This window comes from Syngnathus floridae, chromosome 12 (genome assembly GCF_059516105.1).
Source record: "Syngnathus floridae isolate MCC-2025c chromosome 12, RoL_Sflo_1.0, whole genome shotgun sequence".
Classification (NCBI taxonomy): domain Eukaryota; kingdom Metazoa; phylum Chordata; class Actinopteri; order Syngnathiformes; family Syngnathidae; genus Syngnathus; species Syngnathus floridae.
In genome coordinates this window covers 3,984,422-4,000,124 of record NC_142424.1, presented here as the reverse complement: position 1 = coordinate 4,000,124, position 15,703 = coordinate 3,984,422, and the positions used below count along the sequence as shown (strand labels likewise).

Sequence of the window (15,703 nt, the reverse complement as noted above, 5' to 3'; positions counted from 1 at the left end):
AGGAAGGAAGGAGGGGGGTCCGTCCATCCAGCCTTCCTGTCTGCCTATCGATCTCCAAACATCTGGAACACGTCATATTTGTTTTTACAAGGCAAAAAAAAAAGGAGTGAAGAAGGGGGTGGGGGAGGCATGCGGGCTCCGGAGGAGTGAGACGGCATCATCATCATCTTCATCATCATCATCATCTGCTGCTGCTGCTGGAGCACTTGACACCTCCACGAACGGCGGCGAGCGTGTCGTGCGCGATCGCGGCTCTGCAGACACGCCAAGGCCGCTCCATGGCACCCTGATCTCCCCCCCTCCTCCTCCTCCTCCTCCCCCTCCTTCTCCTACACCTCCTCCTCCGGCAAGCCCTCCGTGCGGATCGCGATTTAATAGAGGAGAGGTGTTTAATAATCCCACTGAGACATTTTACATCTGAAGGGGGGGTGGGTGGGTTGAAGGGGAGAGGGGGGCAACGCAAAAAGGTGCGCTGTTTCGGATTTTTGATTTCCCGGATTTTTTCTTTTCTTTTCTTTTTTTTTGCGATGGACTGGCATGGCATGGCACGGCTCGGATTCCTCCTGCTGGCGCTGCGCGGACTGCGGGGGCTGAGCGCCGCCTGCCCCGCCGCCTGCACCTGCACTGTGTCGCGAATCGCGTGCGTCGACGGAGCGTCGCCGAGCATCGAGGATTTCCCGCTGCTCACGCTGGACGACATGGAAAACATCACCGACATGTAAGTGCGTGCGTGCGCGCCACCGTGCGTGCATGTCAACTTGACGATGAGGATGATGAGATGTTACAAGGATGAAGGTGATCACGTTCACTCACTCCACCCCCCCCACCCTTCCACGACCTCTTAATATCATCACATATCATTTCATCATAACAATCAAATGTGTGAGTGTGTGTGTCTGTGTGTGGTCGTGCGTTTCTACGTGTCACTAACACCGAAACGCGCGTGCGTAATGCTCGTGCACGTTTTTGGGATTTACACAGCATTCCATGAAATGCAATCACACACATACGCATTTCCAGGCCCGGTTTTAGCAAAGGTGTCTATAAAGGGGCGTAAGTGTGAGACCCCCCCCCCCCCTTGCGATTGTTGACAGATGGCACACATGCAGGTTAAGTGTGTAGAGGCCAGACATGGCAAATAAATCACACACGATAGTATAAAGAACTAATTTTGTAAATAGGCAGGCAAAACCACATCTAAAATATTTTTTTTTAAAAATTCCAGCAACATTTAATGAATATAATCAAATGCGTGAATGTCTGCCATACGATTGGCTGGCAACCAGTCCAGTACGTATGCGACTTCTCCCACCCAAAATTCAGATTTTATAATTTAGCGTCCGAAAAGAGTTGTGGCCAAAAATTATCTTGCTTGAGGAATGTCTGTCTTCTAGGAAACATTGGCTAACTCCAGAAGTGTCTTTTTTTCCCCAAAAATTTTTATGCAATGATTGCGAATCCGCCCTTGTATTTTTTTTATTTTGTCGAGTACATTGAGTTCTCATAATACAAATTTTACTAGGGTGGCGAATAATCTGGAGCCAATCCCAGTTGACTTTTGGTTGAGAGCCAGGGTACACCTTGGACTGGTTGCAAAATCCATAATGCTTTATTATTATCTGTTCCCTGACAGATACATCGCGAATCAAAACAGGCTGTTTGAGCTCAACGACAACAGTTTGAGGCACTACATAAACCTCAGAAACTTGTAAGTATTGCACGCTTTTTGTACTGCTATTTCTACATCTGACCAAGGTTCTGATTTCTTACAGAACAGTGACAAGGACCAGATTGACGTTCATATCCCCGGATGCCTTTTACAATAATACGAGACTGCAATACGTGTAAGAAGTCTTTCATTCCATTTCAAGGCGACGTATTTTCATTTGGTTCACAGTTTAAAACTGTTCCAAGATGTTTGAATGCCAGGAATCAATAACTACGTTAGCTAGATAGCTAGCAAGATACCCTTGAATATATTTTAATGCAAGTGGGATTTTTCGTCTTTTAGGAATTTGCGAGACAACAACCTGTCAACACTATCATGGAGGACCTTCCAGAACTATAACATCTCTTATTCGTAAGGCCTGCATGCTCTTCAAACGCTAGCCGTTGGGTTTGCATGTCATCTTATCTAACACGAGGGGTTCTGAAGCTTTTTGTGTCCAGCGACCCTTACAGAAAATAATGTTTCCAATCTGAGTACTACCTAACGTGTTTTCAGTCTCCTGCTGTCTGGAAACCCTCTGGACTGCGTCTGCGAGAACCTCTGGATCAAACTGAGGAGCCAAGAGGAACCCGAGAGCCAAGATCTGCAGTGCAAGGACGAACAAGGAGGGACAAAAGCCTTCGCTACGCTCACGCCGCCTGACTGTGGTAACGTGAAACCGCGTTAAAATAAGCAACGCGGCAGAAGCTTCCTGAAAGTCCAGAGAGCGATCGATGGAGGGTTTACAATTTCCCATTGCCCCCATCACCCGCTCGGTTACTTAAGACCGTCTCCTTGTGTCCTGCAGTGGTTCCTCAAGTAGAGGTCACCCCTACAGTGGTGACCGAGGAGCAAGGTGGCGACGTCGAAGCGTTGTGCAGCGCCTCGGGCTCGCCGACCCCGGACATCCAGTGGAACCTGGACATGGTCTTCTCGCACTATGAGGTGGGCCGATCTAATCTAATAAGCAATGAGCTCCAGTGAGGCTTCACATTAGTTCCGTCTAAAATTTCATTCTCCGGGGTTTACAGTACAGTCCTGCACGTGTCTAATTTTTCAAGATCCGGCTTCGACCCTCCGATACTCAACACCCCATCATCTACATCCACAAACCCACCTGAAAGCCACTGAAGCTTTTAGTTATGAAACTAAAACAAATCTACAAAGCTGCCGGGATAAAACCACTTGAAGCTAACTGCTAGCGTCGTTTATACAAATGGACGCTAGGATAGCGTTAGCAACCAACCCCTAAATGCTATGCTGCTACAATTTTACCTTTAATAGAGGAAATTGAGAGATTTGGTGACACCACAAAAAACACTTTAGGTATCATTTTGATTGCTCTTTACCATCCACCGTTCTATCCTATGATTCCAGATTGACCCCATGGAGACGGCAAACAGGCTAACCCTAACCAATCTATCCCCCGAGGACAACGGTCTGGTGATCACGTGCACGGCCGAGAACATGGTGGGTCAGACGGAGGCCACGCTGCAGCTCAACATCCTCTGTAAGCACGCATTAGCATACTAGCATGCATGTTCTTCACAAATGTTGTTTAGTTTCCAAGTGGAAGCAGCAGAAGCACCGGTCATTACCGCCTGCGTTGATCTTATTGACTTGTTGGTGTGGTTTCCTGTCCATAACTCTTCCTCCTGTAAAGCCACACCGTCCTCTGCTTCCACGTGTTTCCTCTCCCATTGTTCATCACGACGATGTTTGTCACCCCTGCTTCGTTAAAACAAAGCTACCGATAGACGATGCTAACGTTGGTCTTTCTAAAGTCCAAAAATATTTGTTCCGTGAGGTCAATTGCTTCCAAGCAGAACGGGTAATTTGATTATAAAAATAGACGTGGTGGAAACTTAGACATGATCATTAGGTTACTGGCTAATTAATTGACGTCTCTGTTCATGGCACATTTTGCCTCGTGCTAATAAAAGCCTCCATACGCTAATCTTAGCTAGTGCTAATGTCGGACTCGTGCCTCCGTACTCAACACCCCCCAAAACAACACGTCCTCTCTCAGCCTCTCAATGTTGTTTTTCCTCCGGACCGCACCTCCTCCCTCCCCGGTCGTTGACCTGCCAACCACCCCCCCACCCCGTCCCGTCAGTCGCCCCCATCATCCAGCAGCTGCTGGAACCGGAGCAAGGCCACCATTGGTGCATCCCCTTCAGCATGACGGGCAACCCCAAGCCGGCGCTGCAGTGGTACTTTGAAAACGTGACCCTGCAGGAGCAGGACTACATCAGGACCATGATCCACCAGTCCACCAAGAGCGAGTACCACGGTTGCCTGCAGCTGGTCAACCCCACGCACATCCACAATGGCATTTACCGCCTGGTGGCCACCAATAAGTACGGCAGCGACGAGAAGATGGTGGCGGCGCAATTCATCGACCCGCCGTACGACCACACAGGTACGCGTTTCCCTCTTCTTCGACTTGGAGTCCATTCCTAACGTAGGTTTTGTCTCTCCTCCTACAGAAGATATTTTCTACTACTGTAAGTGACCACTTGGCTGCACCTTTCTCGTATCGTTTGACTGTTTTGAAATAACGATGCTGGATCTTTCATCCCTGCTGCCTTCTTCTGTCCAGACACCACTGGTAGGACATTTTTTATTTTCGTATTGTTGTATTTTAGCCGCGCTATGCGATGTCGTCCTTTTTTTTATTAGAGTCAATAATTAAAATTGTCCTTTTTAAACATATTATCCAGAATCTTTTTTTTAATTTTCTCTTTTTACCTATTTTTTAAAATTATTTTGACTATTAAATAAACTCCCTTCCAGACTCGCCATTGCCGCCAATGGATGACAGCATTGCTGTAAGTCATAATTAATAGTTTCCCTTCGAAGGCCATTAAGGAACTTTTGCTAAATAGTTTTTTTTTTTTTTCCCTTAAGGTTTATGTGGTGGTGGGAATCGCCGGGGTGGCTTTGATGGGCTGCGTTCTGATGGTGATTATTCTCAAATATGGAAGGAACACCAAGTTTGGAATTAAAGGTGAGCTACATTCTTAAGTCCACCCAAATACAAATAAATGTGAAAACGTAAATACAGTGATCTAAACAGCTCATGCCGTTTACGTCTACACACTCACCCTCCAGGCTCCTCGTCGGTCATCAGCAACGACGACGACTCGGCCAGCCCTCTCCACCACGTCTCCAACGGCAACAACACGCCCTCGTCCTCCGAGATGGCGCCCGACGCTGTCATCATCGGCATGACCAAGATCCCCGTCATCGAGAACCCGCAATACTTTGGCAACTCCGGCAGCATGCTGAAACCAGACACGTGTGAGTTTCCGCTACCTTTTCAAATCAATCTATTAAGGTTGCGTAGGGATGGACACCGGATGCAGGAAGACTACAAAAAATGCTGGGATGAAATAATGGACAGTATTAAGTACCACTTGGAAAAAAAATTAGGGCAAGGATATCTCAGAGAGTCCACAAAATATTTTTTTTTCTTTAACAAATCCCAAATATTTTTCCAATTATGCTGATAAAGATTCATTCATGGGGGACAGGTGGAAATAAATCTTGAAAACAAAATCAAAATACCTAAAAGTTATTTGATGTGGCACCTGCGGCGGTTCAAGCATATTTCAGGGGGAGGGCATTGCCCCCGCAGCCCCCCCTTAGCTCAGCCAGTGGTTATGATCAACATTAAAATACAATAGCATAGTAGGCCTAACTGTTTATTGAAAATTGAAAATCTGCCCACAGTCGTTCAGCACATCAAGCGACACAACATCGTGCTGAAGCGTGAACTCGGCGAGGGCGCCTTCGGCAAAGTATTCCTGGCCGAGTGCTACAACCTCACGCCCGACCACGACAAGATCCACGTGGCCGTCAAGGTACGGGAATAATCTCAGGTAAGGATTAAAAATCAACACTTTACGGATTCCTGCTTGCACGTGCTTGTACAGACACTGAAGGAGGCTAGCGAGAGCGGGCGTGCCGATTTCTACCGGGAGGCGGAGCTGCTCACCAACCTGCAGCATGAGCACATCGTCACCTTCTACGGAGTCTGCGTTGACAGCGACCCCCTCATCATGGTCTTCGAGTACATGAAGCATGGAGACCTCAACAAGTTTCTCAGGTAAGTTTTCCATTTTCAAGTCAAAATAAGAACTTGAATTGAATGCGTCAATTAAGACACATCTAATTGATGTTCCTTCAAACTTACCATTAGGTCCCACGGTCCGGACGCGGTGCTGATGGCGGACGGGCAGCACAGCATCTTGGTGGAACTGACACAGTCGCAGATGCTGCACATCGCCCAGCAGATTGCCGCCGGCATGGTCTACCTGGCGTCGCAGCACTTTGTGCACAGAGACCTGGCCACCAGGAACTGCCTGGTGGGCGAGAACCTACTGGTCAAGATTGGGGACTTTGGCATGTCCAGAGATGTCTACAGCACAGACTACTACAGAGTCAGTCCATTTATATTCTCAACCTTCATTTGGATGCCATTTATATGCAAATCACATGATCTGCATATATGAATTAGTCTCTATGGTAATGAGGGCCAAGAGAGTACAAAACATTGAGTAGATTCTTCTTTTTTTTTCCCACATTATAAAGACGTCTTGAGTTAAAAGGGGGGCTGATTATCCTCGGTGACTGGAAGGCCACGAGTGGATTAACGCTTTAGATCAGCTTCTACTGTCACCAAAAAGATTGCACAAAGTAAACGTACAGTGAATCACGGCATCGATGAGAATTCACAGATTTATTTTTCGGCCCTTTTGTTTTTCTTTTTTGATCAGGCCAAATCTGTCTAAAAAAAAAATGCTGTAGCGCCGTCTAGTGGTACTATATTGAACTGAGGGTACGAGTAGCTTTAATTAGTCAAGCCAGTTCTTTGTCGCCATCTTGTGGCCTCAGTGGGTGACGACAAAACTTTTTATGTGGATGTAATTTGCAAGTGGACTTGAAATGTTTCCTTTAGGTTTTTTATGAAGACAACATCGATTGTTAGAGCTGCGTTTGTGTATCTTTTCTTACTTTCTCTCTTTTGTGGTCTTGGCTTAGGTGGGCGGCCACACGATGCTGCCCATCCGGTGGATGCCCCCGGAGAGCATCATGTACCGACGCTTCACCACCGAGAGCGACGTGTGGAGCTTGGGCGTGGTCCTCTGGGAGATCTTCACCTACGGCAAGCAGCCCTGGTACCAGCTCTCTAACAACGAGGTCAGTGCCGTCTTCTCACGTCGACGAAGTTGCCTGCGAACTCGCAAAAGCAAAAAATGATCTCACGGCAGGTGATCGAGTGCATCACGCAGGGCCGTGTGCTCCAGCGTCCACGTACCTGCCCCAAGGAGGTTTACGACCTGATGCTGGGTTGCTGGCAGAGGGAACCGTACACGAGGCTTAATATCAAGGAGATCCACGCCATGCTCCAAAGCCTCGCCAAGGCCTCCCCCGTCTACCTGGACATATTGGGCTGAGGTGATCACTACTGCTGTACAGTACATGTGTGTGTGTGTGGGGGGTTAGGGTTAGGGTTAGGGGGGTGTACAGGTAATGGGCACATCAATGTCCCCTGTAAATGTTAACTGTCGTCAGTGCGTTGAGAAAAAGCCTTAAATTCGGGACTCATATTTGCTTTAAAATCCCTCGCCATGCGTTCAGTAGCAGGCAGGTTTCGACAGGGGGAGCCACAATGCGTTCTGGGTCACGTGACAAAATGGCTAATTACGGTTTTTGTTTGCGCAAACAAAATACATAAAAAGAGTTTTCTCCTTAAATATTCTTGTTTTAAATAAACGTTCCATTTTGTGTGGAAATTTAAAGACATATACCATTTCCCACATTTTATTGTGCATTAATATACAACTAAATTATTTCTTTTTAATATTTTTTAACTGTCTACACACCCTCTGTATTGAAATATGACAGCTAATGTACATTTAAATTAAAGCCTTCCCAAAAAAGACTTTTTAGCTCATATTACTGCTTATATTTAATTACTTAATTTGATTAAGATTTGTCTTTTCTTGCAAACAATAGCCTGTGATTGTAAAAATCAAATCTAGTAGATAATTCTTGTGTATTATTAACTTATTATGATTATTATTATTTATAATCTTATTCATTTATTATTATGATTTTTATTTGGTAGGTTAAAACAGAGTCCAGTCACCTCGGTAAAGGCCATTAAAAATACAATAACACAATAATATTCTAACATAGGATTATGTACATAATGATAATTCTTTAAAAACTTGAATTACTGAAAAACGTACTTTATATGCATTAAAAAAAAAATTGTGCATATTTAGTAAGTTAAATCAAAATAGAGACTACTGCATTTACTTGATGCTCTCCCCGTCAATGATGTCACGTTTATGTAAATACCTTTCCACAGATTGCCCATGCATATACGACGACCATGTGGTGTTTTCAATGTTGTCACGAGTGCTTTAAGCAATTGTATTATTCCATGTACTTCAAAAAGCACACGGATGTTGAGATCTTGAGCTGTGTCTCTCGCCCCTCTCAGAAAAGAAAACAAAAAAAAGAAGAGCACAGCTTACTTTATATTTATAGGCTACAGATTTCATTTTTAATCCACCAGCAGCATCAACCATTTTTTTTGTATATCTGTGTTGTTCAGGTGATAAGAAAAGTCCTAATTGGTATCAAGAAAGTTTTATCGTTTACAAAATATCAGACCCTTTTTGGGGTGAGAAGATCCAAGCAATTATCATTGCAAATATTTAGATGTCATTTCATATATTGCAGAATAGAATCTAACGATATTTGATCGTAACGTCATGTTGCTGGATGGACTATATTGACATTTCATTCCATCTCATATGCATTTTTTTAAGTTATGCCAGCATTTAAGTAAGACAATTATTGCATAATCACTTTTATCGGTTATTTATGACGTGTCGGCTGTAGATAAGCTAGCTGCAGAGTTGGGATATTTGCATAAGACTCATAGGCTACGTTACAAGCTAGTATACTCCAGCAGGTATCGCGCGTTCTGGGCCACTGGCAATACATATGTACTGTAAATACCATTTGGAATTTCTTTGTGCTCGTGGGAAAAATAATCCAGGTGAAAATACAATCCAGTGATTTTTTTTTTCACTCTTAATTTCGAGGGCGCAGAGAAGTTTGTTGTAATAAATGAATTTAAAAAAAAAAAAAAAAAGGGAAAAAAAGGGCCTCTGACTGACTGTAGCCTCTCGGGATCCTCTTTCAGACTGTGACTTTGCATCATGAATAGTATATTATTTTGAATGTAATTCAGAAGGCCGGGGACCTCTTTTGAATGTAATCAATCATGTGGGATGGGGAGGGAGGGGGTAAATTTTTTTTTTTGTAAATATCTGGTCAAAGGGACAAAAATGTTTTCATTAATGTGTCGATTCATTTGACTTTTTGTGCAAATACGACTGTGTGTGTGTCTGAGATGATGTGTGTGCGTTGCCACGTACACTCGGATGCAAGACTGTGTGTGTGTGTGTTAAGGGAGAATTAACCTTGCTTTAACCAATCAATCAATCAATCCAATGCTTTGTGCATCATGTGAGTAGCTTAACCACAATTAATGGATCTGTTCCTTGTGATACTGTGCATTTAATAAAGGTGGTATGTCTTACACTGTGTCATTTTTACAGATTTTCCACTAAATCTTCAAAAAATAAAACGCTCACAAAAGTAGTTTTTCTTTACGGTCCATATTTGACCCGCCTGAAAAAAGTTACCGTGTCATCAAAGGCATTCTGTGACCACCATTTTGTTTCCAATAATAACTTGTGATGAGTGACAGGAACAGCTGCTAAATACACACATTGCAGAGGAGCATGATTTTCTCCTATGGTAGACTTAGCACATAGTGAGTGAGGGGCTTTCTCACCTTGCAATTCTGGATGCTTGGGTCACATCTCCAAGGTCGTCCTCGATTTGGCCGACAGCTGCTTCTAGATGACACTAATTTGTGAGGCATTAAGTCATATTCATTGCAAACGCTCAATTTACACTTACTATACTTTACCTGCGGTGTTCCTCAGAGCTCTGTACTATGACCACACACATTTGACCTTCTCAGTCTTTTTCTCCAGGGCTCTTATCCAAATTTTTCTATGTGAACATTAAAATCACGCATAAGGAAATTAGGTTTTTTTAAACAGGGTATAAATGTACATTTTGCAAGAATGAAATTATATTAGCAGAATTATTTACGAGATGATTTCAAACCATAGTATTTCTCTTGGCTCCACTACTTCTACTCCATGTTTTTTACGATACAATTGAGCTTAATTTGAACATATAAAAAAGTGTGAAGTGGCGAAGGCCTCTTGGTTTCATCAAAAGCTGAGCATATTTTGGATTTATTTGTACTCTAAATGCACATTTAAGTAAAAAGAAGAAACGTCCGCCCATATCTTTGAACCATTGTTAAAGCCACAAAAATTCAATATACAACCCGATGTATTGTACACAGGAGGGTCGACGTCGAAGGCGCAAAGGCGGCTAGATTCGTCAAGGCTCCGTAACAAACATGAATAAATACAAAGTGCTAGCCTTAGCAGAAAAAAAAAAAGTGAGAAAAACAAAAAAAACCAAGTTAACAGACACAAGCACTCGTCTATGGATTATTGTACACGGCGTCTACTCACTATACATTTTTGTGACTTCCTTCGGATGTGCGAATTCAGACGCGGCTTTCTTCATGAACAAAAAAGCACTCTCGAGATTTTAGAGGCATTCGAGAAAGGTTAACCGGAGTTAGCGTGTCAGCTTTGGGATTTTTTTTTTTTTTTGAATGATTAAACATCATGCACGCCGCAAAGAACCGCATGCAGTAGTTAAAACGGTAACCCATCCGAGCACTTTTTTTTTTTATTGATAATAGTCAGAAACACACACAGCAGCTTGGGCAGAGGAGGCCCCATGTCCTCTGGGCTTGTCAATGAGGGCTGGGGGGTTATTTATAGGTGAAGAGGTTTTTTTTTTTTGGGGGAGGGGGTCTATGGGTGAGAATCGTGAGGGTTTGGAGCCGCATCCCATAGGTAGCAACTGTTGGTGACTGTCAAGTATCACTGATGGCGGGAGGTGGGGGAACTGAATGATTATCACCTTCATATATTTTTCATATATATTTATAGATTTCGATATATATCTGAACACTCACACTCCGTTCCTATGTTGAGCCCCACTTAATCTGGTTTAGGTTCACGGAGCCCCAGACATGACATAGGCGGGAGGTATGGGATTTAAATTGTGGCTAGAATACAGATATAACATACGAACAAATTATGAATGGAAAATGATATGAAATCAAGCAGAGCTTCTCTAGAAACTTAAAGCAGATATTCCCTATTTGCAGCTAACGCGACTATTTTGATTTAAAAAATGAAATTGTGCAAATTGGTAGCCCTTTGCATCACCCAAGTAGCTCCGCGTTTCAAGAAAGATAGTGACCCCCTGCTGTAAACATTTTATTTCACGGACGCAAATAATTTTTGTGCACACGTTATAATTATGTTGTGGCTACAAACGAGTATATCGTGCGCACCTTATACAGCCTTAGTTTTACATGTGCATGATTACTTCATGGCACGTTACACTTCATGGCTACAAATTAGGATTTTGTGGACACAACTAAGCATTTCGTGGAACTTATTTTGCAGCTCCAAATTAGTACTTCATGCGCCCCTTATATGGGCATAAATTAGTATGTTGTGCATATTTTGGGGCCACAATTTAGTATTTGTTGCAAACATTGTGTGCAGCAGTTTTGTGGCCCCTGAATAAGTATTTTATCCAAGTTATTCTATGTATCGTGGCCACAATTAAAATTTTGTCCCTCATGTCATGTATGCCGCTCCTTAGAGTTTTGCTTACATGTAAAAACAAAAACAAAAAAATTGCCTGACATTACATTCACCCCACCAAAAAAAAAACAAAAAAAAAACAGTATGGGATGAAGGTCTTTTTGGAGGGGGAAGGGGGGGCATCCATCACTGACAGTTGCAGCAGGTAGGACAGAGTCTGCGCACCGCCTGGACATCAAAGAGGCGGCGGCGGAGGCTCCTTGGCGGCGGAGGCTCTTTCACGGAGCTGCAGGTGCTCCAGCGCCACGTCAAGCGGCATGACGTCCACGCAGCCCATGGCGCCAAAGTCGGCGAAGTCCCGCCGCTCATCCTCGTCGGACGACGAGCTCTCGTCACGCATGAGCGTGGACAGCAGCAGCTCCTGCACAAACAGGCTGCGGTCGGCGCGCTCGCCCTCCGCCAGCTGACGCTCCGCCTCGGTCATCTTGGGCTCGTTCAGCCTGGACACGGCGACAGGAATCTTCCTTATATTTTGGTTCTCTAATTTAGATCCACCAGATGTTGTGGCTCTCAAAGCTATGTTTTTGAAAATTAGTTTTTGTAGATTATAATATTAAATTTAAATCATGTAATAAAAAAAAATAGCTTTAGCTTATTAGCAGCAACACCAAATGAAGACCTACCGTGCTAATAGAAACTGAGAGTTGTGGGACAAGGACGAGTGGTTGCTTTCGGCCGGCGGGACCGTGTTGGTGGCGGCGGCGCTAGGCGGCAGGATGGCGGCGCTGGCCGAGTTGGTGGTATTGCCCGGATTGTTACCGCGCCGGGCGGCGTGGCGGCCCGTCTCCGCCTGCTGGCGGGCCGCTTGCGCCTGCTGCCGCTCGAGCTGCAGCTGCATCTGGAGTTGCTGCAACTGCGAGGCCGACGGCCCCGATGAGTTGATCTGGCCGCCTGCCGCGCGCCGCACGCCTGACAGCTGTGACAACAACTCTGGCAGAAAACAATTTCATCATGTTTGACCTGCAACTGTAAACTTTTTTTTAATCGCTGAAACGTCACTTAAAACAATTATTCGACCATTACGAATGATGTCATATGTGGAAGTGGCGCTCACCTGCAATGGGGTCCATGGCCTCCCTGTTGCTGGGCGTGTAGGTGGAGCTCTGTGATGACGACGTAGTTGAGGACAGACCGCCGGCGGAGCCGCCGGTAAAGTGCATGTTGGTGCGTCGCGCTCGGGTGCCGCCCAGTCCCCGGCCGGGGTGGAACATCCGCCGCACGTGCCGGACGCTGCTGGACTCGTCGTGGAGGGCGGCTCGTTAAGGTGTGAAAAAAGCAGGCGAAGGTCGATCACGTGTGCATTTTGCCATAAAGAGGAGTTTCTTTCAGCTCGTGACAAAAGACAGTGAGGTAACCCTGTGTGGTTTCACAAAGCTCATGATGTCATCAAAGCGCTACATTGATATCAGACGTTGGAACGGCATCGTACATAGGCTTGTCTTCTTGGTTCATCATCAAAAGTTCTTGACATATAAAGTAGAACCCCAGATTTTTGCAGGCCGATTTAGATGTTTGACAGAATTCCGGTAACCGATTAATTGTCCAATTAATAATAAAAAAAATACATTAATAAAATACAATAAATAAAATCTGTGTTACATTTCTTTTGATAAAATCAGCCAATTACTACACATACATGTGATGACGTTAGGTTTGTGAAAGGATATTAACTCTCTGGGTGCTCTGTGCTCAAGAGTGAGGTGGGCTGTCAAGTCATCTGTGACATGGTTGGGATCCCCCCCGGGCAAGGCCGCGCATATTGGACAGATCTGGAAGGCAAAGGTAAAAGTAAGCGCTAGGATGTAGTTATTAAAAAAAAAAAAATGACTTGAGAGGATCGGGTGGGCATACTCACCACCTCGGTGGAGGTCTCTGGGTGCTCGGCGGTGACGTGCTCCTGCAAAGATGTCTCCGTGAAGCCCATCTTTCCGCAGTAAGGACACGTGAATGCCTGGTGCTGCTCCAGCGAGAAGGTGTCGCCGCCATAATACAAATCTGCCGTGAACAACGCGACACTTGGTCATGCGAGGGTTACGGCAAATGTCACTCACTTGGATAAATAAACACGGTGTCGCAAATCAAACCCCTCAAGGTTGCAGATGAGAGTAAAGAGCAAAAAAAAAAAAGTTACCGTAGTCTATCCTGGTTAATATACACTGCATGGGGTGCTCTGTGGTGTGTCGCGTGGTGGTGGCGCCGCTCTCGTAGCACAAGGCGCAAAGGTCGTAGTCGTAGCAGATGAGACACTTGAAGCGTCTTCCCCGAAAGTTTCCCTTCAAACAAGCGTCGCAGCTCACACCTACAAAAGACAATAAAAAGAAAGTAGAGGCAAACATGAGACTGGTATTTGTATCAGTAACAGAACTCTCTGTGATGTAGAAGGTAGCTAGATGCTAAATTTGTTTTCGCTAGCTTCACAAAAATTGGACAGTTAAGCTATTAGGCTGAGACTTACCACCTTAACGATAATCAATGTGAAATTTGATTCCTTCCTGGAATCCATATGTACTCAAATCCATTCTGTACTGCCATGACTCCAGCAGACGAGGTGTGTCAAAAACAGGTGTCGCAAAAAACGAATTTGACATTCAAACTAGTTTTTTCTTTTTGCTTGTCAAGTCTAATGGAATTTACTAGCCTTCTCAGCCACACAATAATTTCCCATGGGAGGATTCCTCAGTGCTGTTTTCAAAATGGCTCCCCTTGATCTTGGGAAAAAAGAAATTAAATTCTCATGGGAGCGAGGTGAGATGGGAGGTTCCTCCAGCATGGTGATGTTCTTAACAGCCAGGAACTGTCAGATGCTCAGGACATTGTAAACCTCTTCTCACATACTGAAAGACGCAAACGTGCACTTTGTAGATGAAGATCGATGATCTGGCTCTCTAAGCAGGGGAAAATCCGTCGTCCAAGAACTTTTCGGACACACCTCTTCCATGAGTATGCAACCAAATAAACACACACCTGTGAGTTTCGGTTTGAGATTAAAGTGGTTCACTATGTACTGGAACGGTGGTGGTCTGAGTAGTCTAATTAATATCTTCAAATAACTGTCGTCCGAAAATATCTTTTAAAAAGCACATCGGGTGCCAATAAAGTTCCATCTTTAAGCCACATGATCAACTTCGGCGCGGCTGTTCTCCTTGATCTAGCTTGAGCTAATATGATAGCAATACGTACAACTTCTGAAGTGGTTAAAACACACGAAGAACACTCTAAATTTTAGTTTATAACACTTAATTTGGATTTGAAAATATTCACGATCAAAACTCTATTGACTTGTTCCAGTGCGTAAAACATGCAGAGGACTTTAGCGGCCTGACTCTTGATGACAGTGCACAAGCTAGGTAACACACGTTCGGGTGTCAATGTTAGCTCACTGGCTAACAAAAGGCTGATATAATATACGTGACATGTCTGTAATAAGTGTTATTTTTGTGTGATTAAACGACACAAAGTAAGAACACAACGACAAGATGTTGGCGCTGTTAGCAAACGTAGCATTAATAGCCGGAGCTAACCGAGCAGCTCGTAGCAACGGCTAACTGCTAAGCTGCGCCATGTTGTCGAGTTAGTTACTAATTATTAAACAATAAAAAAACTAAAATGGCCGTCGCTGACTATACGTGTAATGTAGTGTTGAAACTAAAGAGTGGTAACGAGTCGTTTGGTTTATTTTAAGGTTCGACAGGAACTCGTAGCATTAGCCAGTTAGCCACGGCGGCGCTGTTTATCAACTCACCCTCATGACGGGACATCCTACAAGCGGCCCACAAAGCAAGCCCTTCCCGGGGCTACCCCACAGCGTCGACGACGATGCAGGAATGGGGGGGAAGCAGGAATGGGGAAGCTATCGATCTGGCTTCCCTTGTTAGTTTTGTTTGTTTGGTTTTCACGGCCAAGATGGACCCCCTTGCCCAGCCTTCCCCTCTCCAAGTCAGCCACTTATCGTTTCAGTACTGGCGAACAACGCGAGGCGGCGCGCAATTGCATGGAGTCGCATTGATGAAACCGAAGAAGAAGGTTTTTCCAGTGACGTATGAAGTCTTCATTTTTTTACGTCATGTTTAACGAATTGAGCAAATGTATCATTTTAATTATATATGTATTTTTTTCCTGCTACTAAGAG

At 44.5% G+C, this 15,703-nt stretch overlaps 2 protein-coding genes across 2 annotated transcripts; one reads left to right on the top strand and one right to left on the bottom strand.

The window, feature by feature from the left end:
- The first annotated feature begins 13 nt into the window (after positions 1-13).
- ntrk2b (neurotrophic tyrosine kinase, receptor, type 2b) lies at positions 14-9,335 on the top strand. Its single transcript, XM_088391072.1, has 18 exons — positions 14-718; positions 1,634-1,708; positions 1,773-1,844; positions 2,012-2,080; positions 2,225-2,376; positions 2,517-2,653; positions 3,086-3,218; positions 3,825-4,136; positions 4,198-4,215; positions 4,311-4,319; positions 4,505-4,539; positions 4,619-4,718; positions 4,823-5,011; positions 5,444-5,574; positions 5,647-5,819; positions 5,913-6,153; positions 6,755-6,913; positions 6,985-9,335. Exons 1-18 carry the CDS (start codon positions 528-530, stop codon positions 7,168-7,170), a joined length of 2,382 nt encoding a protein of 793 aa, XP_088247198.1. The 5' UTR covers positions 14-527; the 3' UTR covers positions 7,171-9,335.
- Positions 9,336-10,561: 1,226 nt separating this feature from the next.
- Positions 10,562-15,566, bottom strand: kcmf1 (potassium channel modulatory factor 1). The gene is made up of 7 exons (XM_088391070.1): positions 15,317-15,566; positions 13,706-13,873; positions 13,430-13,569; positions 13,242-13,343; positions 12,629-12,818; positions 12,198-12,504; positions 10,562-12,014 (listed from the first exon to the last, which is right to left on the bottom strand). Exons 1-7 carry the CDS (start codon positions 15,330-15,332, stop codon positions 11,750-11,752), a joined length of 1,188 nt encoding a protein of 395 aa, XP_088247196.1. The 5' UTR covers positions 15,333-15,566; the 3' UTR covers positions 10,562-11,749.
- Positions 15,567-15,703: the final 137 nt, after the last annotated feature.

Bases quoted from the DNA above. Each gene is read 5' to 3' on its own strand.
- kcmf1 (XM_088391070.1), bottom strand. The intron at 13,570-13,705 runs GTAACTTTTTTT...TGTTCACGGCAG, and splicing joins ATTAACCAGGATAGACTACG to ATTTGTATTATGGCGGCGAC. The intron at 13,344-13,429 runs GTGAGTATGCCC...TTTGCCTTCCAG, and splicing joins CAGAGACCTCCACCGAGGTG to ATCTGTCCAATATGCGCGGC.
- ntrk2b (XM_088391072.1), top strand. From the start codon at position 528: ATGGACTGGCATGGCATGGCACGGCTCGGATTCCTCCTGCTGGCGCTG. The intron at 1,845-2,011 runs GTAAGAAGTCTT...TTCGTCTTTTAG, and splicing joins AATACGAGACTGCAATACGT to GAATTTGCGAGACAACAACC. The intron at 3,219-3,824 runs GTAAGCACGCAT...CCGTCCCGTCAG, and splicing joins GCTGCAGCTCAACATCCTCT to TCGCCCCCATCATCCAGCAG.